Source organism: Lathamus discolor, chromosome 4 (genome assembly GCF_037157495.1).
Source record: "Lathamus discolor isolate bLatDis1 chromosome 4, bLatDis1.hap1, whole genome shotgun sequence".
Lineage (NCBI taxonomy): Eukaryota > Metazoa > Chordata > Aves > Psittaciformes > Psittacidae > Lathamus > Lathamus discolor.
Genome location: NC_088887.1, coordinates 44,408,218 through 44,433,858, shown reverse-complemented (window position 1 = coordinate 44,433,858; position 25,641 = coordinate 44,408,218). Strand labels below are relative to the sequence as shown.

At 38.5% G+C, this 25,641-nt stretch overlaps 1 protein-coding gene and 1 non-coding gene across 2 annotated transcripts in view; both read left to right on the top strand.

Moving 5' to 3' along the window:
* POLA1 (DNA polymerase alpha 1, catalytic subunit) overlaps nt 1-25,641 on the top strand; it is a 195,462-nt gene that overhangs the window by 22,652 nt on the left and 147,169 nt on the right. Inside the window, exons 16-26 of the mRNA XM_065677248.1 lie at nt 611-695; nt 1,433-1,494; nt 2,225-2,314; nt 4,145-4,261; nt 5,139-5,314; nt 5,790-5,919; nt 6,257-6,376; nt 7,530-7,626; nt 8,186-8,310; nt 10,124-10,273; nt 10,502-10,624. Of these exons, the coding sequence (XP_065533320.1) occupies nt 611-695; nt 1,433-1,494; nt 2,225-2,314; nt 4,145-4,261; nt 5,139-5,314; nt 5,790-5,919; nt 6,257-6,376; nt 7,530-7,626; nt 8,186-8,310; nt 10,124-10,273; nt 10,502-10,624 (1,275 nt within the window). The remainder of the gene's footprint in view (nt 1-610; nt 696-1,432; nt 1,495-2,224; nt 2,315-4,144; nt 4,262-5,138; nt 5,315-5,789; nt 5,920-6,256; nt 6,377-7,529; nt 7,627-8,185; nt 8,311-10,123; nt 10,274-10,501; nt 10,625-25,641) is intronic.
* On the top strand, nt 7,893-8,023 carry LOC136014206 (small Cajal body-specific RNA 24). Its single transcript, XR_010612550.1, has one exon. It is a non-coding gene; the product is annotated as a small Cajal body-specific RNA 24 (non-coding RNA).

Below are 25,641 nucleotides of genomic sequence, written 5' to 3'. Positions count from 1 at the left end.
AGTCTCCCTAGCTAAGGAAGGGATTTAGTATTCACTAATAGGATAGGATAGTTGTTTCTGGCTAATTTAATGGCAGCCTGACTGCTTTGTTTCCTGTTGGGTTTTCCTGACCGGTGTCTGGGGAGCCAGGACATTCCTGCCAAGCAAAGCAAGCAGAAGTATCAGTAATTTAGAAGCTAATACCTTCTAAATGCTCAGACCTCTTGGCTTGGCAGTCTTGACTGCTTGCTCAGGGTCAGCCCTTTTGGAGGCAAGGCTTCTCTGCATGTCCTGCCTTTCTCACATCTCCCATGCACTTTATGGAGGATCCTTTAAATTGTGTGCTCTTTTCAGATTCAGAACAAAATTTGATAAAAGCAGTTTTCAAAAGGATTTCTTTTCCGTCTCAGATTTCTAAGCTAATTGTTTAGGAGTAAGTTCTGCTTATTTTATTTGAGATAATTTGATAATTTTTCTTCTTTTTAACTATTTATATTTGTAAAAGAAGATTTTTTGTAGAAATGAGAAAATATATGAGGAAACTAATTAAAAAAAATGGAGGGGAGGGAAAAATGGGGTTTGCTAGTAGTTAAGTTTATGAAGTTGGGTGTTCTGTATTTCCTTGCTATAGATAGTGGCTCTTGCATCTCTGATTCATCAGAAATTTCCTTTGGATAAGGCTCCACCTCAGCCTCCTTTTCAGACACACTTCTGTGGTATGTATGTGGAACAGTTTAGGAGTAGAAAAATAATTCCTTCTGGAGTTTTCTTTTGTTGGGGCTTTTGGTTGTGGGTTGTTTGTGGTCAGGGTGGGGGAGTTGTTTGCTTTCTTTGGTTTCTGTCACTCCAGCAGTAATAGCTTAGAATAAGTAAATAGCAAAGTTTCACCACCCAGGCAGGCTATTCTCCCTGTTCTTAACTTCAGTGGTTACTGACATTTTGTTGAAGGCTTTATTGAAAGAAATCTTCCTTTGAGGTGAAGTAACCTGCTCTGTGTAGTTTCCTATAATTTTTATTGGTTTTACTTCATCATGGGTTCTCTTTGATTACTTCACCCATTGATTTAGACCATTGATTTACTGTCACTTAGTTATTTTTCAGATCTTCTGAACAGAATTTTAAAAGTAAACAAGTCATTTATTTATAAACAAGTTTATTAAGATCAGCTAAACCTTGAGATTCAGAACTCAGTTGAAAGAGTGCTGAATCCTTGTGAGAGCAGGTTTTTTGGAAGCGGAGGGCCATAGTTATTATTAATTATGAATTCATAATTATGAATTATTAAAGTTGTTTAATGCTTTATTAATCAGCTTTTAAGACAAGTATTCACATAAGGCTAGCGTTTTAGAATTAGAGGTTAGTTTTCCGTAACTCCCTGTGTTGTGAATGGATGCTTATGGGGAAGGTATAATTAAGGATTTGTATGTAAGAACAAATGTAACTTCTTTTGCAGTTGTTTCCAAACCGAATGATTGCATTTTTCCTTATGACTTCAAAGAAGTTATCAAAAGGAAGGTAATTTCATTTTGTTAGCCTTCTGATTGTAGTACCTTTTAAAATATGAACTTCATGTTGCTTTGGGTGTATTGTGTAAGAGAAATATTCAAAGAAATGGTATGATTATTTCATTAGTTTTCCACTCTTCAAACCTAAATTCAGGTATTCATTCTGTGTTGCTTGTAAAAGCAGAGGAGTGTGTCTGTCTGGTTCAGTACTGCTGCTGCTTGTGGTCATAAAATAGATGGAATGTTAGACAAAAGAAATGGAAAGACTTTGCAAAGAGGCTAAAATTGTAATTTGTTTTCATTATACCTGACTATATACTCATAGTAAACTGGGGGAGTTTGTTTCTTCTTTCCTTGGAGAGTAAAGTCTGTCAGAATTCAGAAGACATTCTAAAGGGTACTGGGATTGCTAACAGAATAATAAAGTAACCTATTTTTGTTTTCCTGTTTCTATATGATCTTAAGTGTGTGAGTGGAGGATGCACATGGAGCATTTTCCTGGTTGTGCTTGATTCTTAAAGTATCACTAGACACCTGCATACAAAAGCAAAATGGAAAAAAAGCCTCTGAGTAAAGCTTTCTATGTCTGTGGGAGTGAGAGCAAAATTCCTTGAATTACAGAAGGAAAGGGAAAACTCTGTGGTGTTTTATTATTGTCTAGTAATAAGTAGGGGAAAGGAGATGTTTCCATTTTAAACTTATTGGGTCATTGAAATCAGGTGCTCTCTTGCTTCTTTTAGAATGCTAAAATAGAAATTGCTGCAACAGAGAGAACACTGCTGGGATTTTTCCTTGCAAAGATTCACAAAATTGACCCAGATGTTGTTGTGGTGAGTAGATCTGAGACTTTGTCAGTTAAGTTAAAGCACAGTGTCAGTGTTTTCCTTTGTCCCTTTGTAAGTTTTTGATGTTTATCTTAGACTGCTTTATGAACTGAATTTGCTTAGAAGACAGCAGGTATATTTTGATACAAAGATGATACAGAATTTTCCCTCACAGGATTTTATACATCCTATTATTTCCCATAATACCTGAAATAGGCAGTATTTCCACTGTATATAAAACAAATATTTTTTTTTTATTACTCAGACAAAGCACAACAAAAAACCCCTTGTGATTTTCTAGAAAAACTGAAGCTCTTAGTATACTTAAGAGTCTGTTTCAGTTCAGATGTTCATATAATTGGTGTCACTTTTAGATTGTGTTTATGTTGTAAATCAAAATGATAACCTGTACAAATCTACAGGATCTTAGCAGTTTTGTAATAACTATTATGGTTTTTACTGTATTGGCAACTGAGGGTTTATTATAATTACTCATTTTCTTTTTTGTTAAATTAATGGACAGTCATTCCATTAATGAAATTTTGGAGACAATTTAGAGTTGATTATAGATGGTTGGTTATATGCAACTTGTTACTCTTCTGTAGGTAAATACAAATATTTAAGTGGTGGGAATAGGGTGGAATGAGCAGTCAGGTTCCTGATGTTTTTCAGCTTACTGTGGCTGGAATCTGGTATTTGTCCTGTGAGCTCAGCTTCCTGGTGGTTGTGAGAAGGAATGAGGCGAAACACTGAAGCCAGCTGTTTTAAATTGAAAATGCCAGTAGTAGGAGTATGAGACCTCTGATGCTAAAACCAGCAGAGCTGTCTTAGTACAGTTTAGTTAGCACCTGGTTTATTTAGTGCTGTTGAAAAGCAAGCTACATCATTATATCTATGGCTATAATGCTGCTGATGATTTCAGGGAGCTGCTTCTATAGCACAACATTGCACTACTCAGGTGTATCTGATACAGTGAACCTGCAGTTCCTGACTGCAGGTCTGACATGCAGTCTGCATGGACTGACTGGTCCATGTAGGCTCATGTTCATCATGTAGGATTTTGTTTACAGTTGAGGTTACAGACCAGTGTCATCAGTGTCTTTAGAACTGTTTAAACTTTGCAAATATTGCTGAAGTACTTTGATGGGAAGAAATTCTTCACTCTGAGGCTGGAGAGGCACTGGAAGAAGTTGCCCAGAGAAGCTGTGAATGCTTCATCTTTGGCAGTGTTCAAGGCCAGGTTGGATGGGACCTTGAACAACTTGGTCTAGTGGAAGGTGTCCGTGCCCATGGCAAGGGGTTGGAACTGGATGATCTTGAGGTCCTTTCCAACCCTAACCATCCTATGCTTCTGTGATATGTAAATGGTTGCAGTGTCTTCCTATCCAGATTTAACAGCTATGCCTGTTGTATCAAAGGAAATGACACTATTTTAATGTCAATTTTGAGGCTTTCATGGATGAAAATTCATAGCTAAGTTTGTATGTTATATAAATAATGTTGTTTGTTGTGTTTTGGTGGGGTTTTTTTCAGTTTTTTCTAGAAAGCTTTAAATCCTAATCTCTTATCAAAGCATAAACCTCAATTGTGTGTGCTGTAAGCCAGTTACACAGCTGATTTTGGTATTCTGCTGAACAGCATTGTTAATGTTAAGACTAATGAGTACTGTTGATGAATGTTCTTTTAGAAAGTGCTTTCATATCTCTCTATGAGAGAGATAATGCCATCAATTAGTTGGAAAAATCACAAAGGGCAAAGGCTACTGAGTGTGGGAAAGTAAGTCTTTCAATTTGCATTTGTTGTAACCTTTTTTTTTGTTATTTTTTCTGCTGCAAGGGTCACAATATTTATGGATTTGATCTGGAAGTGCTGCTTCAAAGAATTAATGTGTGCAAAGTCCCTCACTGGTCCAAGATAGGTCGACTGAGGAGGTCCAATATGCCAAAGCTTGGGGTAATAAGATTACTCAATTCTTTCAAACCCCTTTATGTTGCATGTGATTAAAAATAAATTAATTTTGCTGAGGAATTGTGAATATGGCACTGATGTATTTTGACTGCTGGTCATGCTGAATTTCATGTGTCCTGGATCAGAAATGATGAATGTTGATGTGACTTTTATTACAGTAATAAGCTAAACTAATTTTCAGGTTGGGCTGATTTAGTTTACATATCTCAACTAGATGATGGTAATGACAGATTAATTGCAATAGTCTTTACTGTAACAGCCTTTGTCTGCTGCAACTGTAAAATGAGAAAATGTAATTTGGATTGATAGGTGACTCATTCCATAGAGACCTGCTGAGTTAATAATTCTGTAATTCTTAGTATGTATGTATTTAGAGGACAATGTGTGAGGCTTAGAGTGTTGGAAGTGCTGAACGTGGTCAGATTCTGGCCTGTTCCTGTCCTTCCTAGAGGCCAAGATGAGTATCTGTGCATGGTTTGTTCTATGACTTTTTTGTCCTTCTGTTAGTGCAAAAAAATGTGCTCGGAGAAAAACCAAATCCAAACACATGTTGTTGTTGGGACTATTTAATTATGAAAGAAAAAAAAATGCATGGCAGTTTAGGAATTAAGATCTAACTAGTAATGATAGTTAAGTAACTACTGCTTAATATCAATGTATACTGAAAGACACCATTATTAGTGCATAGTTATAAAGCTTGAGTATTAGTGGTGTTTAGCAGAGAATTTAGAGTATTAGAATATTTAGTGACCAGCTGACTTGACTGAATCCTGTAAGCTTATATTTTAGATAGATATTTTTCACTAATGTTTGTATGTTTCATTTTGTTTGGGGTTTTCTCTCCTTGTGTGATATGGTTAAGGGTCGAGGAGGGTTTGCTGAAAGGAGTGCTGCCTGTGGTCGAATGATCTGTGATGTAGAAATTTCTGCTAAAGAATTAATTCGTTGCAAAAGTTACCATTTGTCTGAACTGGTCCGTCAGATCTTGAAAAAAGAGAGGGTAACAATTCTACCAGAGGAAATTCAGAATATGTACAGGTATTTGTTAATTTGTGGCTTTAATCCTTTGCTGGAAAGTGGAGGAGCTAGTGTCATACTATACAATGTCATGCTTGCTTATTTGATGATGAAGATGCTGATTTAGCATATTGGTGTTTGAAAAGTAAAATATTACCTGAACAGTAGTTTATAATGCTTCAAACTACTTGTGGCTGGTGGCTAATTATGTGCAAAGCAAATTGCTTTGTGTGAGCATTGGTTTATATACACTAATAGGATATACAGGCATGAGTTTTGTGTTGGGTTTGGTTTGGGGTGTTTTGAAAGGTTTGTTTTGTTATTGTGGGTTTGTTTGTTTGTTTGTTTTCCAAAATTAAAAGATGCTATATAATTCAACACTAGTGTGCTAGATACCACACAGTAGTGTGCTAGATGTTTCATACGTCATGTAGGTCTAAGCTACAATGAAGGAGCCTGATTTTGCTTTACTATGCCTTCCCCCTTCTTTTCTCAGTGATTCTCCTCACTTAATGTTTATGCTGGAAAACACCTGGACAGATGCCAGGTTCATTCTGCAGATCATGTGTGAGCTGAATGTTCTGCCACTGGCTCTTCAAATAACAAACATCTCTGGAAACGTTATGGTACATTTTTATTACTTTCTGCCTCTCTCCATTGTCCCACAAAAAAGTTCCATGTTTTCTGTGTTTGATTTACTAGTTTTAACTTCTGAACACTAACTGAGAATACATGATGCTGTAAGTTTTTTGCTGTCACGAGTCTTTGAGTTCGATGTTCTAGTTAAGTGATAATGCAGAACTTCCTTAAACATGTCATATTCGAGTTTTGTGTGTGGTAATGATACAGAATAGTGGTAATACTGGGTGAGCTTACACATAGTTGAAGGACATTCCTTAGTCTATTTCTGTATGAGTGTTTTCTATGCTTTGCTTTGAATTCTTTTTCCACCCTTCTCTATAGTCGAGGACAATGATGGGTGGACGATCTGAACGTAACGAGTTCTTGCTGCTTCATGCATTTCACGAAAAAGACTACATAGTGCCGGACAAACAAGTGTTTAAAAAGCCTCTGCAGAAGCTGGTGGGTCTAGTTTTCCTCTTTCTAAGAATTTTTATTAAAAAAAAAACCAAACCAAAAAGCAAAAAACCCAAACATTCTTCTTGTCTTTTTTGCATATTACTGTTTCGTGAGAGCAGGGAAAACCCAAACATGTTGGATATAACCTAAAACTTAATGGTACAGCTTATGCCTAATTCAAAATTATTTTTTTTGTTGAGTTGATAATGGAGAAATACATGGTTTAACGGGACAGTGTAACATCTTTTCCGTTGTGTCACGTATCTGTGGAAGCTCAGGTGCTCTTTTAGTTTAAAATTGAAATAAGCTGAGTACTTGTCTGGACAGGGAAACAATGCAGAAGGTTAACTCTGTTGCCTAATGGGTGCACATAAACCCTACGGTTATTTTGCTGATGAACAGTATTTCAGGTATAATTCATACAGTGGGTAGTTTGAGAATGTGGGTAAAATACCCAAAAGCATTAAAAAAATATATTTAATTTCCTTGGATAATACCAGTGTAAATAATATCTATGGAAATATCTGTAAGTTTGTTAGTAAACAAATTAAAATTTGAGAATGTGTTTGTTTTTCGCTATATTTTGCTTTTAAGTAAGTTCAATGGCAAATGCCAAAACAATGAGTTCTGTTGATTGTTTTGCTATATCAAAGCAGTGCTGGAATTTTAAATGATTCAGAATAGTATTGAACAAGTGGGAGAAAAATTCTTACTGCAACAAAATGAACAGCAGAATACTCTTTAGGGTTAAATAAGGGTTTTATTTGGTTTATTAAAGCCCAGCCATTGTATTTCCCAAACCTACATTTTAACTGGTCAATAATATTTCCTTTGGATCATGAGTTGATTTTTTCCTAGTGTTAGCTTTCATAGCCAGCCACAAAATGCATACTAGTGCAATGTTGAATGATAATTCCTTAGGGTCTTTGTAATCTCTTGGTAGCAGTTTGTTCCTGTAAGAGTTGGTTTGAATGCTGTGTCAACATGTAGAGAGCTTTTATAAGGATCATGATGGAAATACCATGTTTTGCATGTATTTTAAAAGTAACTCTATCCACTGGCTCCCAGTTTCATATTTGATTTGCCAGAAATGGCTCCTCCAACAGTATAGAAATCTTAGAGACTAGATAATGACTTTTTTAAATGCCAAATATAGGTGGATGAAGATGAAGATATTGACGATCAGAATAAATCAAAGATAGGGAAAAAGAAAGCAGCATATGCTGGGGGCTTAGTCTTGGATCCCAAAGTTGGTAAGATATGGCAATTTTCTTTCCTCTATGAAGTTAGAGACAGGTAGGTTTTATTAATGCAGAGAGATTGCAGTGGGCAATCTATATATCTTGAGGGAGTTTGATATGGTGGTTTGGGGCAGGGGGTTGGGGAGGGGATTGTTGCATGAAAGAAAATTCCCAACATTGATTGTGGAATTACTTATTCTTGGGACAGTTTTTCTGTCACTTTTTGTGCGAAGGTCGTGCAGGGAATTTGGTTTGTGTGTCTGTGTATGATTTTCTGATGGACACATAAGTTTTCTTTCAGTTTCTCCTCTATGTGGGGAAAACTGTACAAGTGTCCTATAGTAACACAGAAGCTATCTGTTCAACTCTGGTGAGTTAATGGGGTTGGATCGTTCCACTTCTGACAGCTTTTTATAATGGGTGTTGCTGCATCTCAACAGCTATTTTAAAGGATTTAAATACCAGAATGTGGTACAATATACTGCTATCACTTAAATATTAATTGTAGAGTTGGATGAAGTCCTTAGGGAGACTGAGTAATTATGACTTTTTGTTTTAAACTCTGTTTTAGGTTTTTATGACAAGTTTATTTTGCTTCTCGACTTCAACAGCTTGTACCCATCAATTATCCAGGAGTTCAACATCTGCTTTACCACAGTGCAGCGACTGTCATCAGAAGCACAGAAAAGGGCAGAGGTTTGTGTGCTTTAACTTGTGACTTAAGTTACACTGTCTTAGCTTCAGTGTGTTTCCTGTGTATCAGCTTTGTAAGAAACTGTTCTCTTTCACTGTTAAATGTTGTGGGCTTTTTTACCCTCTTGCACATTAAAAAAGAAGTAATTCTTTTTAAGATGTATCATAGTAAGTTTTGTTTCGGGACTTTTTGAATATTATATGTCTGTCATCTTCCTTTCAGTGATACTTTTACAGAATCTTGGTAAGTTCTCTCCCATCTAAATAAAATCTTGCAGTCCTCATGAAACAGTATTTGTAGTGAGGCTGTTGGCCCTTTCCAGCTGCAGGTCATCCTAGCTATTTCTTTATAGGCCATTGACCAATTATATCCTAGCTTGGTAGAGGCTTCCTAAAGCTAAGGTGCCACAGAATTCATGTAAACATACCTGACACAAGTCTTATGCTTCTGCCTGGGGAAAGAATGCAATATGAGCTCAACCCTGATCAGGAAAACTGTGTGTGTCTTGGGGGTGTGTGTTAGGGGGTGATACTGTGACTATGCCAACTGTGGCACCAGCTGTTTAATACAGCATTAAACTGTATTAAGCATAACTGAAAAAACTCCTGAAGGTGTAGTTCCATGTACTGATTTCTCAGCAGCTGTGTTGGCCATGGCTTATCCATGGCTGCTTATTCTCATTTCATCAGCTGTGCTGGCACAGTTGTTGTTGGAGCTGCACTGTAAACTGAAGCAGTGAGTTGATCGGGTCTAAAGGTTAAACTTGAGGCTTTTATTTTTAACTGGTGTCAGCTCACAGGTTGGAATTGGTGTGTTGTGCATACGTAGTTATGGGACATAGTTTTAGTCCCATAACGACTGATATATCAGTACCATAGCAGAAATGAGGAGAAAAGTATGTGAAACTCTGTCAGTAAGTTCCTCCAAACTCTTGTTGGATTGACCCCGCTTTCTTAGGTGTGCTTCAAAATGAAGCAGCTCATTTTGATTTTTATCATGGAATGATATTTTGCCAGATTTTGGTGGCATTTCTTGTTGTGGGTCTTCCCAGACTGTCTTACTACATTTTTCCAACCTCATAGTGTCTCTGTTGCCCTTTCTTGGTATGTTTCTGTCTCTTTCATGGCACTTGAAATTTCTTTCATGTTTTCCTGAGGATTCTGTTCAGTTATGCCAGAAAGAAGATTGTGTACTTTCTGCTAAGTGATTGTTTTGCAATAATCAAGAGTTGCTTGGGTGGAGTTTTCATTCTGTTATTAATGTTGATTTCTCTTTGGCCAGTTATCTTATTCAAAGTATCAGTTCCACAGAGCATGCACTCCATTTTACAGTTCTGAACATCAAAAATTCTTACGTGATAATAAAAAAAAAAAGGATATGGTTTTATTTTCATCATGGAAGAAATTGCTTGTGTTTGTGCTTTTCTTTAATTTTTATATCTATATATGCCTCAGAGTAGAGAGTGTGTGTGCTTTATTTATCTGGTTTTTTTATAAGTATACACATATATAGTATACATAAAAAACACACACATGCATTAAAAAACCAAACACATCTTCCTGGTACTGGTCGCTGCCTGTCTTGGGTTTCTCCCAGAGGCAAGCTTAGTCCCAGTCCCCCACAAGGACTAATTAATATAGTTTAAATACTACGGAAAACCTCTCGTGATTGTTCTAAGTTGTGCTTTGGGTGCTCTGCAGGAATAGATATAACCTGTGTGGATTTGTTTGTGTGTTTCCCCCAAGCTTTTCACTTAATACATTAAAATCTAATCTTCAAGCAAACAAATGATAAACACTGGTGATCATGTGACAGGTTGAAGAAGAGGAAGAAATTCCAGAGCTTCCAGACCCGTCTCTAGAAATGGGAATTTTGCCTAAAGAAATCAAGAAACTGGTGGAGAGAAGGCGTCAAGTTAAGCAGTTAATGAAACAGCCAGATTTAAATCCTGACCTTTATTTACAGGTGTGTTTTAGAGAACTCCTTTGATTTTTCCTCCCATTCCCTTTAAGTGCCCTGATCAGCCTTGCAGAATAGGGATGATTAGTAGGGATCAGTGATTGTAATATGCTTTACTTGTAGCCCATCATTGCTGCAGACTATAGAAAAAGCTGTGAATGTAATTGTGAACATTAAGTTCTGTTCTCTGTTGGCTGTGCCTGTATCATTTTTGCTGGTTATCTTTCATTTCAGTATGATATCAGACAGAAAGCTTTGAAACTCACTGCTAACAGTATGTATGGCTGCCTGGGATTTTCCTACAGCAGATTCTATGCCAAGCCTTTGGCTGCTTTGGTGACACATAAAGGGAGAGAGGTAAGTCATTAAACAGCTTATAGACGCATGTAAAAATGGTGAATTTATGCCATCTACTTTTTAATTGAGTAGGGGAATGGTCCTGGTTTTGAGCCTACTTTTCCTTTCAGAACTGTTTCTATATCTTTCTTGTACTGCAGAAGTTGTAAAAAATGAAACTGGTGTCTAGAAAAGAATGTCTTAAAGTACAAGCTGAGGCTCTATCTAGAACCTTGTTTTGAATTGAACTGCTTAATTTTAATGGACCAAATGATGGTGACAAGAAAAATCAAGGCCACTTTCACATTTTCCGTGAATTTCCAGTTCAGCTTGATGGGTTGGTCTTTGATTTGGTGGTATGCTTCAGCTTTGGATGAGGTTGTCTTTGACCAGACTGTCCTGTTCACTGGTATGCTGAGTTCCTGAAACACCGAAGTTTATAACAGGGCTAATTAATCACATGATGACAATGAATTGTATATCAGGGTCTTATTTTCAGAAACTGTTCCTTAAAGTGCAGCTTTGCATTAGCCTCAAGAGGCCAGATTTTATTTTAATAGTTGGTGTTAACTCTATAGGTAAAACTGCTCTTGCTGTTGGTTAGTATGACAGCTGAATACGGACCACATCAGTTTGGTCCTAGTGGGAAGAGTAATCATTAAAGATCCAAAATGTGCCACTGATATGGTGTCTTAAAACACATTTTTTCGTTATGCTTCATATTAGTTCTTTATAGAAGAGAATTTCAAGCAGGAGTTTGCAAAGGTGCCAAGAGCAAATGTGATAGGATGGCTGGTCAGCCTTTTAATTGAGCAGGGAGATGGATGAGTTCATGTCTGTGTTTAGAGGCACTTCCTGTGATCTGAGGGCACAGCTTTCCTACACCTGGGTTGGAGCAATCCCAGGCACAGCTACAGGTTGGGCAGAGAAGAGATTCAGAGCGGCCCTGCAGAGAAGGACTTGGGGGTGCTGGTCGATGAGAAAATGAACATGAGCCGGCAGTGTGCGCTTGCAGCCCAGAAAGCCAACCGTATCCTGGGCTGCATCAAAAGGAGCGTGACCAGCAGGTTGAAGGAGGTGATCCTGCCCCTCTACTCTGCTCTCGTGAGACCTCACTTGCAGTATTGTGTGCAGTTCCGGTGTCCTCAACATAAAAAGGACATGGAACTGTTGGAACAAGTGCAGAGGAGGGCCCCGAGGATGATCAGGGGACTGGAGCACCTCCCGTATGAAGACAGGCTGAGGAAGTTGGGTCTGTTCAGCCTGGAGAAGAGAAGGGTGCGTGGAGACCTCATAGCAGCCTTCCAGTATCTGAAGGGGGCCTATAGGGATGCTGGGGAGGGTCTCTTCATCAGGGACTGTAGTGACAGGACAAGGGGTAACGGGTTAAAACTTAAAACAGGGGAAGTTTAGATTGGAGATAAGGAGGAAATTCTTTCCTGTTAGGGTGGTGAGGCACTGGAATGGGTTGCCTAGGGGGGTTGTGAGTGCTCCATCCCTGCTGGTGTTCAAGGCCAGGTTGGATGAAGCCTTGCGTGGGATAGTTTAGTGTGAGGTGCCCCTGCCCATGGCAGGGGGGTTGGAATTAGATGATCTTGAGGTCCTTTCCAACCCTAACTATTCTATGATTCTATGGACTACCAATGTGCTGAAGGTCCGTTTACAGCCCCCACTGATGTGCATAGGGGCATTTTGTTTCTGATAGCACATCTTTGTTTTTAAAAGTCATTCTGTCTAAACAGGTCTCTAGAGACAGTCCTGTGTTTGATATTCTGCCAATTTATGTCACCAGGATGTTAGTCTTACACACTAGGAAATAATTCTCAGGTGTGATAACTGTAAATGTGCTGTTCATTAGTGTGAATTCAGAAGTTGATGTTTCCTTTAAGGAAGTACTGTCTTTTTTTGTTGTTGTTGCTTGTAAAAATTCTGATTTATTTGTCTACAAGGTTGATATGAAAAGCAGCTGAGTATCATAGCTTTATGTGCTCAAGGCAGTGTTCAAGGCCGGGTTGGACAGAGCCTTGGGCAACATGGTCTAGTCGGAAATGTCCCTGCCCATGGCAGGGGGTTGGAGCTAGATGACCCTAAGGTCTCTTCCAACCCTAACAATTGTATGAGTTTGTATTTTCTAGCAGCATTTTACAAGTCATGAATTTGGCTCTTTGGGGTTTTTATGATCTCCATTAGTCATACAGAGCAGCTGTCACATACAAACTTGGTATTGTATGGATGCTCGAGCTTTTGGCCTCTGTTTGGGGGGGGATGACTTAATACTTTTTGTTTCACATACAGTTTATTCTCAGTTATCTGTTATGAGATAATGGTGCATGAAATTTTGGTGTTCCTGTTTTACGCTCCAAAGAGGTGGTGGAATAGGAAAATCCTAAATAGGTGATACAGGATGGGATAGGGAGCGCTTTGAGACACTTGCTCTTATATAGTTAATTTTGAGTGGAAGGGATTTCTTGCTTCTTCAGTTCTGGTGGTGCTAGACCTGGGCTTGCTTCTGCCAAGCCTTTGCACACATTTGAATCTCCAGTTTTGTAGCTGCTCTGAGTTTTGAGAAAAACTTAATGCTGTGGCACAGTGTTGCCTGAAAGTATTTTTTACCTAGTGCAGGCCTAAAAGTTCCCCTATGAAATGGGGCTGCTGGGAGCACAACAGAGAGATGCCAATGAAAGTGTGTGGGAGTAAGTCTGCATCTGGCAGTGCTGGATCTGAGCTTGGTGGGGCACTACTGTCTTGGTAGGCCTGTTTGGTGCAGCGCAGCTCCTCCTGTAGAGCTAAAACTATATTTTTTTTCCCCCCATTCTTTGAGGTAGATTAGTATTCATTACTCTGGATACTGTGGAGATAACAAACTTCTTGAAAATCTGGTAATTTTTCAGGATGAGCTGTAGTTTAGTGCTTCTGTGTAAATATGACGGATTCTGATGAACTGCACTGTATATGCTCTGTTCTGAAAATGTGGGGTTTTAGGTAGGTAGGTAGTAAACAGATACAGCTTTATTCCTTATTTCTTGAGTAGTTCTTTTTGTCATAAAAGATGACATAAGAAGACATCTTAGTGTTCTGGAGTGGGGGGGGGTATGTTGAAATATTTGGTCTGGAAAAATACTACTATAAAATTAGTCTTTCTGTTCATAGGTTTCTTCTTAACACTAAATGCTGATATGAAAGAGGTGAACGTTAAGTATCAGGAGATTTTGGTTCTCTATACAAAAAGGTTAATTAAAAAATACCTATTATGAAAGAATGTTATTCATCTAAATTTAAATGGCCTTTTCTAGTGATCAGTAATTGATACTTCTTAAAAATTTATTATTTTGTTTATTGTTTTGGAGGGTACCTGAACAAACGCAGGTAGGCTTCTTATAGATGTGTTAAGTGGGAAAAATACTATGGGGGTTGAAAACTGAACTTAATATTTTCACTAATACAGTTACAGTTCAATCACAAGTCTTAGCAGAATAATTGTAAGTGGGAAATACATATTTCAAGTTGAAGTTCTTAAGTTTTAACACAGCTGAGAGAGAATGAGCTTTGATGACATCTGTAAATTGCTGCCTTCTAATTGTGTGACTAAAGACCTTTTCACTGAACCTGTAGGAAGACCGAGTACTGCAAGTGTCTGATGCTGAGTGCTGTCTGCAGTGTAAATTCTCTGTGGTTTGGCAATGTCAATGTAGAAGTAGTGGAGCTGCCATGGGGTTCCTTAGGACAAGGGGCAATGGGTGTAAACTAGAGCATAGGAAGTTCCACGTTAACATCAGGAAGAACTTCTTTACTGTAAGAGTGACAGAGCACTGGAACAGGTTGCCCAGGGGGGTTGTGGAGTCTCCTACACTGGAGATATTCAAGGCCCGCCTGGACAAGTTCCTGTGTGATGTACTGTAGGTTACCCTGCTCTTGCAGGGGGGTTGGACTAGATGATCTTTTGAGGTCCCTTCCAACCCTTGGGATTCTGTGATTCTGTGTGACTAAAAGTTCTTGTAATTGCACATTGTCATGTTAAAAACTTTTTTATAGCTGGACTAGTGTATAACTTACTACATGTGCCATCAAAAGGAAGTGAACACGTATGGTGTGGGAATGCCATTTATAAAGCTTGATCATAGTGCTGTGACAAGAGTGTAATCCGAAAGAGTTCAGTTCTCTTCAGTCAGCCTTGGCGAGAGATGAGCTCGTGCTTGACCTTTATTTGCCTTAAGACACGCAGTGGAAATGAAGCAAAGCCTTACAACTCTGGCCATATGTAGGCTGGATCCAGGAGAGAGGTTAGTGTGAGTCATTCCAGTGAATGAGGTGACATTTATGTGGACAGTGTAGTAATGGGAGTGAGTTTTCACTAGATGGCGATAGAGACCTTGAGATCATTAATCAATTAAGACTTACATTTTTGTCACAAAGCGTTTTAAATGTTGACAGTCGGATGTTTCAAAGGGGTCTTCCTTGTTTGTTTTTTTTTAATTGTGGGTAATTTCTAGCAGGGAAGATGGGGCGTATCAGTGTCAAGTTGTCAGGATGTAGTGTGTTGTGTGTCTTGGGTAGACTGGTTAAGTTTTAGTGTATTTTGCAAGAAAAAAATGGGCAAAAATTTGAGGTGGGAGTGAGGTAAAACTACAGCTGAGATCTGTTTGACCTTTTTGGGAACTGTGTTTTCCTGTTTTGATCATTGGAAATGCATCAGTTCTTTTTCTTACAACAGATAAAATTATATCTGCATTTGCAATCCTAATGTTACATTATTGATCTGGAATGTGTTAGAAGGATTCCTGGACCTCCCCCCACCTCTCTGTGTTACTAAGCTTTTGCCTGGACATCGCTCTTGTTGTCACTACAGCAGTTGCTTGCACGGAAAAGTAATAGGAAAATATTTAATATATTTTTAGCTGTCCTTTAATGTAATTTAGCAACTGGAAACAAGATGAGTCGGTGTTGTACAACCAGCCAGCTCTGCACTAGCAGGCAGTGTAAGGTCGTGCCTTTCTACCCTCTTTAAAGGACAAGTCTTTTGATGAAGTGTCAGTTGTCTGATTTCCCAAACGTAGGATGCCCTCTGCTGCAGGATTTTCCTGCAAGACAGCGAAGTCGTTGAGAGAATTTTATCTGTAGGCAGCTTGGTTGCTAATGGCTGTCACTCAAAGCTGAGGTCTTTTCCAAGTGCTTGCTTTATTCCACGTTGTTTTTCATTGTTACATATTTTTGTCCAAACAGCTAGAAAACTTGCCTTTGAAAGGAAAAATAACGCATTTGCTGTTTTTAGCAGTGCTAACAGGTAGATCTAGTGTTAAAAGTATGCAAAATAAAAGCAGGAAAGAGGTAGTTGGGTTAATTCCAACTTTCCCGTTCTGATCCTTTAGATACATTCTCAATTAATAATTAGTTTAAGGCCCTGGCAGTCAAAAGGAAAGAATAAAAGCATGTTATTGCTGCAGTCTAGGAAAAGAATGGATGAGGGAGGGGAAAGATGAAGTGGAGAAAGATGAGCTTATTTAAAAAAAATTAAGCAAGGGTAGGTAAGCAGGTTCATGGCCACCTATTGTGGTTGTCTTCTGTAAAGAAATCCAGGCATCTTTTTATGTTTTTTGCCTTTTTTTTTTTGTTGGTGGTGTTTTTTTTTGTTTTTGGGGTTTTTTTTTTTGTTTGTTTGTTTGGTTTTTTTTTTTTAGCTTTCTTCATCCAAGGAAATGGGTCATCATCTGCTTAAGTCTACAGGAGCTGTTATGTGAATGGGGCAGTAGCCAGACTCTGCTTCCTTTCATGTTGTAGTACAGGAGAGAAGGGATTGTCAAAAGAGGGAAAGGAGCTTCCTAAAGTCTTAATATATGCATGTTGTCTATATTTAAACAGGGAATACAGCATCAATATAACATTTTTGGGAGGCATCGAACTTGATGGCAAAAGGCTAGGCTAAAGAGTTGCGTAATTGCTTTTAAATATAAAAATGGCAAACTGAGATCTTACGAGAGATAGTGCTAAATTGTTGCAGTGTCCCTAAATGGAAACCATTGGGGTCAAACCAGTTGTCAGTGTTGTTAAATTTATCATTATGTATGCAATTGCGAGCCAGTGAAAAAGCTATGTACGTTATTCTGCATGCTAATATCCAAAGCGAGTTAGAATAGACATTTCAAAGGAGAGGCTGCTTGCAAACCGAAGATGTGAACTGAGTACCAAGTAGTATAAAAATTATGGAACATCTTAACATTCGTTGAAATTAAATATTATTATTGTTAGTCGAGTGCATGAGATGACATCTGGTCTGATACAGACTTTTGCATCTCCAAGGAGAGGAAATGAAACATTTCAGTTAAAAAGAATGGCCAGAATATTTTGGGTGAGGAGGAAATTAATCTGGAGGGGAAAAAAAATATTTCATTTTATTTTGGGTGTGTTTGGTTTTTTTTCCCCACTGGGCAAAGGTTTTATTTAATGGCTGTTCACTGAATATTCATCCAATATTAGGAAGATTGATCAGCTTCAGAGTGATTGTACAGCAAGTCAGGTGAAAGGAGAGACCTTGAGACCTTTTTTGAGACTGCTTATTTTAAGACTGTGCTATCACAAGAGGTGTGGTGCTTCTCACTTCCTGACTACTGGTTCCCATGGAGGAGTTACAGCAATTGCATGGCCCCGTGGTGAGTTGGATCAGTCTGGAGATATGAGCTGAAAACTAGCTCTTGAGGAAACCCAAATTGATTTCTTTTGGATCAATGACTCAGTGACTCACTGCATGCTCTTGGAGCTGGCAGAGAGGAGGAGGTTGGAAAGTGGGGTAGACCTAGAGTGAGATGTAGGGGGGTCAGGCATGACCAGCCTTTTTCCAGCTCACACCCAACTGTGAAACTGTAGGGCTAGTGTTAATAGGACAAACACGTGGTGTTTTGTTTGGTGGTTGTTTTCTTTCTTCTGTACTTTTGTTTTCTTTTTCTTGTAGTTTTGTTCCTGCCTTGCTAAAAGAGATTTTGCTTGAGCCTTATCTTAACCTGGCTGACTAGGTAAGAACAAGATATTCCAAACCCAAAATTGTGGTAAAACTGAAAAAACAGCGTACAGGGAGACCTTAAAGAGCAAGGTCTCTAACTCATTCTCTGTATCCGAAATACAGCAGTACATTCCTTTGCAGAAGTCATATGTGTTAGGTAGAGGACTGATACCTCAGGATTAGGAGAGTAGAAATGTCTCTCCACGTCCAGTGTTAACAGGAAAAATTCCCAGGTGTGCAGTGAAACATTGGAGAATGCACCTTATTCCTGCAACCCCCAAAGTTTGCCATGCTTGGCTTCAGAATAGCTGAAGAAATCCTTTAATCCTGTCTAGACTACTGTAGGGATTATAGGATTCATCAGACAGAGATCCTGCCATGGTTCTCTTCTTTAGATACTGGCATAGGGGTGCCTCGTAACAGGGAGATAGAGGAGCACATAAATATTCATACTGTCCTTCAAAGATGGGACACCTTGATCTCATAATCAAGAAGTCTCGTATATTTCCTGGGAATGTTGCCCACTGTGCAAAAGCTCACCGTTGCACAACAGACTGTTAGAAGTTTTTTCTCCGTCTGCAATTACGTGATGTATTCCTTATCTTCTTGGATGAATACTCACTTCAGCCTACTAGATCTGTTATTTTCAGGTAATGATTTAAGGGTGATGATGATCCTACTCTGACATGTGGCAAGAGGCTGAGAGCTGGGTTGAGTCTGGGGGAAAAAGGCTTAAGAATGGAATTAACTGTGGTCTCAACAACCTGGTGGGGGCTATCAGGAAGAAGCCAGTCTCTTCCCAGTGATTCACAGTCTTGAGCCAGGCAGGTCAAGCCCTGTCTTGGGCAGGAGGTTGCGTTAGATGATGTCCAGAGATGATGTCATAACCAAATTATGAGCATCAGTTTAGAAGTTCCTTTAAGTCACACTCAGATTTATCACCAAAGTCAGCTAGAACCAACAGATGCAAGAGTAGCAACCTGTCATTTGAAGTGCAGAACACTAGAAGGATGAAGACATTTCAGCAGTGATACTTGTCTTGCAAGGCTGTTTGGTTTCAAAAGAAAAAGAACTTTGCTTTGAGTACTTCACATACAGGTTTTGCTGTATAGATCAGGTCATGTGGTCTCTTGCGTGTATGTCCTTTCACTGGGCCTGTGCCAAGATTCATTGGCTTAATTTAGCAGAGGTGCATGAACAGCTTATGCTAATTTAGCGTCAAAATATACTTACGAGACAGATGAAACAGTTTGTGCAAGACCCCTATTTATCTGCAGAAGGTGTACTGTCTCTAGTGCTGCAGGTGCAATACCTTGTGTAAGGATATATAGGAGATCTTGATGGACAACATCAAGAATTCTGCTTGGGACAAAGAATTCTTGAGAAGTAGATATAGTTTAATGAGCTGGGGCATGCCTAATGCAGATCTCTTAATGTAAACAGGCAATGTTAGAAGCAAGGAAATGTGTAAATCATGCGTATAGTATAAGCTAATTTGTTCAGATTTCCTTCACAGTAAAGGAGGGCAGTGTCAAAGGAGGACAAAATAAATCTCTCAAAATTTTAGAGTGTCATAGTTGATTGAAAGGCACATGAAAGTTTAACTTACGCTTGCTCTTTCCATTTGCTTTCCTTCCAGTGTTTATACATAATGTAATGCAGGAGATGTTGCTGGTGGTAGCATTGTCTTTTGATAAAAGGCATAGCCTGAAGCTAACTTACTGGGTAAGATTTCAGGGAGTAGGATTAAATTATGTATGTTGATATCTGCCCTACAATTTGATACTCTGTTGCATTTGCTGATTTGAACTACTAGGAACAGTTGCTCCATAAAATCCTATTTTACCTGGATTAGTAAAAAAAAGTTGAATTAATAAAACCCCAAATCTAGTTGGCTTTACCTTTCATGCTTATTATTTTCTATTTTCATATGTTCTAACTGATAGACTTTAAAAAGAGCAAGGAATAGATTTTTAGGTTGTTGGGAGTGGGACGTGCTTCTGACTTGTCACTGAAACACAGTGCTGATCGAGCAGTGTTCATCAGAAACAGGGAGTGTTGGAATGTCATTTGAACCTTGATATATAAAGATTAGTCCCTAGCAGTTGTTTCTATGTGAGCTTGTGCTAGTCTTGGTGATTACATGAGACTGGAGAAACTTTCAAAATTTGAATAATGATGGTTCGTAAGCCCTGGCTTAGGGAAAAAAGAAAAGAAAAAAATAAAAAAAGGAAAAGGCACTCCTGTGACACATAGCCTTTATGAATGGTGATTCCTGGTTTCTGCTGAGATAGGAGCAGCCAGCCATAGCCAAACAGTTGCATGGGTGATTCATCTTGGATTGATCATGCCTTGTTAAGTTAATGCTTTCTTTCTAATTACTTGCCTTGTTCATGAAATAGACCAGAGATTGGTGAGTCTAAATCATTTGAAGTTATCAGAAAAGCAGGACTATGTAATAATCTGCTTTGATAAAGTTTATCTGCTTAGATGAAGTTCAGCATCATGTTACCCAGGGAAAGTGAATCTGCAGAACGGTCGCCAGGAAGAAGGATAGCAGAATTACAGAGCTGTTGGGGTTGGAAGGGCCCTCTTGAGATCACCTAGTTGAGCCACCCTGCCAGGGCAAGGCTGCCTACAGCAGGTTACACAGGAACGTGTCCAGGCAGGTTTTGAATGTCTCCAGAGAGGGAGACTCCACAACATCCCTGGGCAGCCTGTTCTAGTGCTCTGCCACCCTCAATGTAAGAGAGTTGAGGTGAAACTTCTTGTGTTTTAGTTTATGACCATTAACCATAACTGTAATAAAGAAATCACCCTACTCATGGGCTGTTTTGCCCTTCAGTTTGGTATTCTGAATTGTTCTGTGTGCAGCTTCATTCTATGAGGCAATACCATAGTTGGCATGCTGATAGTTTATTTTCTATTTTCTCTGACTGACTTCAGTGCAAAGAGTGTTCTGCAAGCAAAGATGCTTGCAATTTTACTGGGGTATCAATCTGTCAAAGGCTTTATTGTACTGTAATTTGGAATTGGCACATGGAAGGCTGCCACTAAACCACAGGGACATCTCAACCCTGTGCTCCAGTGTATTGCAGCCTTCCTCTTGGTTTTGCTCTGGTTAGAATTCTACTTGTTGAATTTAGAACTTCCTTGGCTGTACCCTTTGGTTTTTGAACAACCCAGGTATAAATCAGTGACAGCTGATGTTTTGGTATTCTTGTGACCTCCTTAATTTCTCTCCTTTCTTCTCCCCATCTTGTTCAGAACTCAGCGGCAGCGACTATGAACCTAGGCAAATACCATTTTTGCATTTGCTCAAAAATCTATTGGTTTCTTTAAATCATAATAGCTTCTCTGCCTTGATGTTTTTAATATGTATTGTACCTGGGATTTTTGGTTCAATACATAACTTCATAGTTTTCAAGTTAGAGTTAAAAGTAGTCATCCTGGAGCTAAAGAAAAATCAATGAGAAGGCTCTACTTAGACTGAGAACCCCTGCAGAAAGCTTTGATTAGAGAAAAGCTTTAGATCTGACTCTTATACACAATTGTCCATCAGGTGGCCAGTCATTTTGACACGTACTGCTGTATACCACAGATGCTAGAGATGGAAAAAGGTCTGTTACATCATGTAGTTCATCTTCCAAAGTATGTATATAGTTACTTCAGCAGAGACACAACTCTTCATGTTGTTCTGGGTTCGGATTTTTTTTTTGTTTGTTTGTTTGTTTTTGAAGGCTGTTGTCCTTCAAGAAGCCACTTCTAATTTTAAATTTAATTTTTGGGTTTTGATCTGATTACTTTTGTGATCACTAATTTTTAATAGATTTGAAGATGGAAGATGAGCCTGCCTCCAGTAGGAATGTGTTAATTGACAGGTGTCCTGAAGTTCCACATTCTTGGCTGTGCTCCAGAATGACAGAGCAGTAATGATTTAGAAACTGACATTCCTTCCTGGTGAAAGGATTGGAGGAAATCTGTGAAGTTACTGACTACTGCTCGCTTCTAACAGATTGTGAGGAGATCACTGAGGTGTCTAATTAGTTGAGATTATCTCCTGTGTGCAGAATGTTTTGGGTTTTCTTTACATTCCTTTATACACTGTCATATGGCTCACACCATTTCCCCCCTCCCCCCTTCTCTTTAATGTTCTGGGTGGTTACTCTGAGGATTTGAGTAAGGGATCATGTTCCCACCTCAGTGTGTGTGTGTGTGTGTGAGTGGTGTAATTAGTCCAGCTATTTAAATGTTATCTGGAACCCATTTACCGTATCAGTCAGTTGCTGCTTAGTTCAGTAGAAATGCTTTTATGTAAATCACAGAACAATACTTCTGACTTGTAACAAGATTGGGCTGAATTTAGGTAGCTGAAACACTTCATCCTGGAATAAAAATGTCTTGCTGAATCAAGGGTAGAAGATTATAAAAGCTGCCACTTTTAAAAAGTGTATTATGCTGACATATGTATACGTATAAATTGAATTAGCTGGGATATACCTACAGTGGGAAACTTCCCACTGGTTCAAAAAATTTTGGGAAAAGCTAACACACATGAAATTTTCCTCCCAGTTTACATGCTATTTGGTAAGTTGGACCAATGTTCCTTGTTATCTTTTTTCAGTAAGATACAACTTCTGCATTTCTCTAAGACCAGCTTTACAGATCATTTTTGAATATTTGCAATTGATGCCTGATGGGGAGAGGGACGGGTGCTTTCCTTTCACTTCCTTGCAAGTAATTTCTTAATAAAACTGGTTCCTTCTATGCCTAGGAGATATCTGTACTTTATAGGGATCTAATGGTATTCTCAATGATTTTTGATTGCTTTTATAAGGCTTTTGTGGAAGATTCTGTCCTCATCTTGGCTTATTTTAATAACATAACAAATACGATTTTTTTCCTTCATTCAAATAAAAGCAACCCGCCTTTCCCTCCACTGCCTTTTAGTATACAGACCTTTTACCATCTGATACTTTGGCAGTGGATCTTGAACTTTGATTTAATTATTCAAATATTTAAAGAAAATAATTATGAAACTCTCTCATCTTTCATACATGAGCAAGTCATTCAGTGTTGGTCTTGTTTTCCAGAAAGATGGGCTTCTGACTTGCTGACCAAGGGAAGATTAATAAATTGCAGCTTTTGTTTGTGTCTCTCAGTTTTCAGCCTGGAGTGTAAGCTCGTGTCACTTTGCTCTGTCATAAATACTGTGTTAAATTACAGCAATTTTTTTTTTTTTTTTTTTTTTTTTTTTTTTTTTTAAGAAACTGTTTGATTTTTTGCCAGGGATTCCTGAGCCATCTAGTAATAGTTCCAGGGATCCTATTCCTTCTCTGAAAATCAGTGCCAATTCTGGACTGTGCAGCTGTCCCAGTTTCCTTTTCATTAATTTTCACTGTAGGAATAAATGTTTGTTGTCTGATGTTTATTACATTAGCTTATTTAAAGTCAGTTATTTCCTTCCCTGCATAAGTCTTGCTTCCCTTTTTTTTTTTTTTTTCTCAAAGTGGGAGATGGAATAGATGTGCCAGAGGAGATCTGGATGGTAATGCAGTATGAAGTGGTATTTATTTGACTATTCCAGAAATGATCCTTCTGTTATTCCATACAGTACTGCATAGCTTTTGGCTCAGCTGGTCTGTATAATAGGGGAGTGCCTCCCTGATAAGCCAAGCAACTCCTTTTTGCTTCAAAGAGCATGTAAGGCATGCATGGTTGTAGATTATCACAATTATCAAGTATCAGTACTGACTTAGTGTTTGTCCCTGGCCTTTTCTGTCTTAACTTGAGGAAAGCCAGTTTTGTGACTGACTGTCTGTGTCTCTCTCTGGGGTTAATAATCTATTAATAGTATGTGTTGTATGAAGAACATCACAGACTTACTGTCTGCTTTTGAGTATGGGTTTTTTTTTTTCAGTTTTGTGTCTTTTGTCATTCACCATTTCACATTAGGGTGAAAATCATTGCTTGACTAGATTTTGGTTTTGTATTTGGGTTTTATTTCCTTCATTTTTTTTCTACAGACAAGAGCAGCTGGATAAGATCTGGGGAAGTTGTGCTTCTAACTCTACTCCTTTTTTGCTGATGCCTTGTGTTGAACTCTTCCTGGAGGATGAAATATCTCTTGGCACATTTGTTGCCATCTGCTGTTTGTCTCTTGTTGATGAGGCTTAGTTAGCACTTTTCCTAGGAAAGTGCATGACATGGTTTTGAAACCTGCTCCATTTACCTATTGCTGTGGGACTCGGCAGGCCTTGTCCCAAATGTTTTCCAGCTGGTACATATCATGACTGTTTCAAATGACTAACATGAAAAATGATAATTGAAGCTACAAGTGTATTACGTAGTAAGCTTTAATTAGTTAAACTGCTTCGTATTCCTTTGCTGTTGGTGCTAACGCTCTTGAAATCAATAGGCACTGAAGGGGGTTCAAAGTTTATATGCAATCACTGCTGTTATAATGTTCTGTATTACTCGGTAACTTGCCTTATTAGGTGATTTCATTCCTGATTATAGCTGCAAGTTAACAAGGCCGGAGTAATTATCTCATAAACAATAGCCTTGCTTGCAGGACAGATGCGGCCAGACTCTTCCTCTGGAGTCTGTGTATTCCAGCCAAATAGGCAAAGGAAGGTGATCTACATAGGTCACCCAGCAGCAGATGGGGGAGATTTTTTGAAAGTGGGATAGCATGCCTTCAGATCTTCTGTTATGCTAATAAAAGTTTTTGTGTGAGAATGATAGCAATGTCAATAGCCATAATCTATCAATGACATCAACCCCTGGCATGTTCAAGCCATCAAAGCAAACACAGAATGCCTTTGTATGCATAGCTGGACAGTGTAAACCAGTTGCTATTAGAGTGAAGGTCATCTCTCATTTTCCTAGAACAGACTAAATACCTAGAATACACATTCATTAAACTTTTTAACAGAAGTTTTGATTTGGTTAAGATTGAAAATTTAGTCGTGGGAATTGCTGGACTCCATTGGAATTTAACGTCAAATTTGTTACTCTGTTGCATGTCACTGGTGTACTATGGTAGTGGCTTATATCAGCCTACAAGTGTCTGATAGAAGACGTAATATATTCACTGGATTAATATTATCTAGTAAGTATAAAGCATTATTAAGTAATACTTAATAATTTAAGTCCTAAGTTATATTTAAGATGGTAGGGCTTTCATCAGAAATTAATTCCAAGTAAAGATGACTTTCATGAATGGAAAAAGGGAAATTACAATGGTGAAACTGTGGATTAGCAGTATGACTGAGCAGTGCTAACATGCACCTCTAGTTTGTTACTCTCCAAAATGCTATCAGGACAAGGTTAAGGTGCTAAATCTCCATATTTTTAAGGATCTTGATCCAGGTTCTGATACTATTTTAGGTCCCTCTTTACAGCCAGCATGCAAATCTTTATTTAGGACCATCTTTCAGGAGCTGGATACAGCAGGTCAGGTATTTATTGCATCCCAGGAAACTCCCATTTCCAGGAATGAAAAAGCCTAACCACTAGATATCTTAATTTTTCTCTTTCTGTCACTTACCTTCTTAAAGTAGAGATTGGGAGGAAGTTTGACAGATTCAGGAGTGTACTTTGTGGACGAACGTGTCTCATGTATGAATTCTAAAGATTTATCTGTGTTTCAAGTGAAGAGGGTGGATAACTACTTTGCATGATAGGCTGCTTAGTATGTTTTATTAGAAGCACCTGTGGAATTTTACAGTGGATGTTCTTTGTAGCTGTAGTAGTTTTGTCCTTTTTGAGTAGTATCACCTTACATGTTAGAATCTGAACTATGCAAAGATATTATACAGACTTTAAACACTGACGCATGTGTAGGGGTGAACTTTATAGGAATAGTTCTGAAGGCAAGATTTAATTTTGGGGTATTTTAAGCTGAGCTTTTAGACCTGCTGTTTAGAGATTCCCTCCCCCCTACCCCAAATCTTTAGTATTTACAATTGCAACATTTAATTCTCTCCTACAATCTGCTGAGATTGTAATTCCATGGAATAAAAGAAAGAAGAGTGTGGAAAAA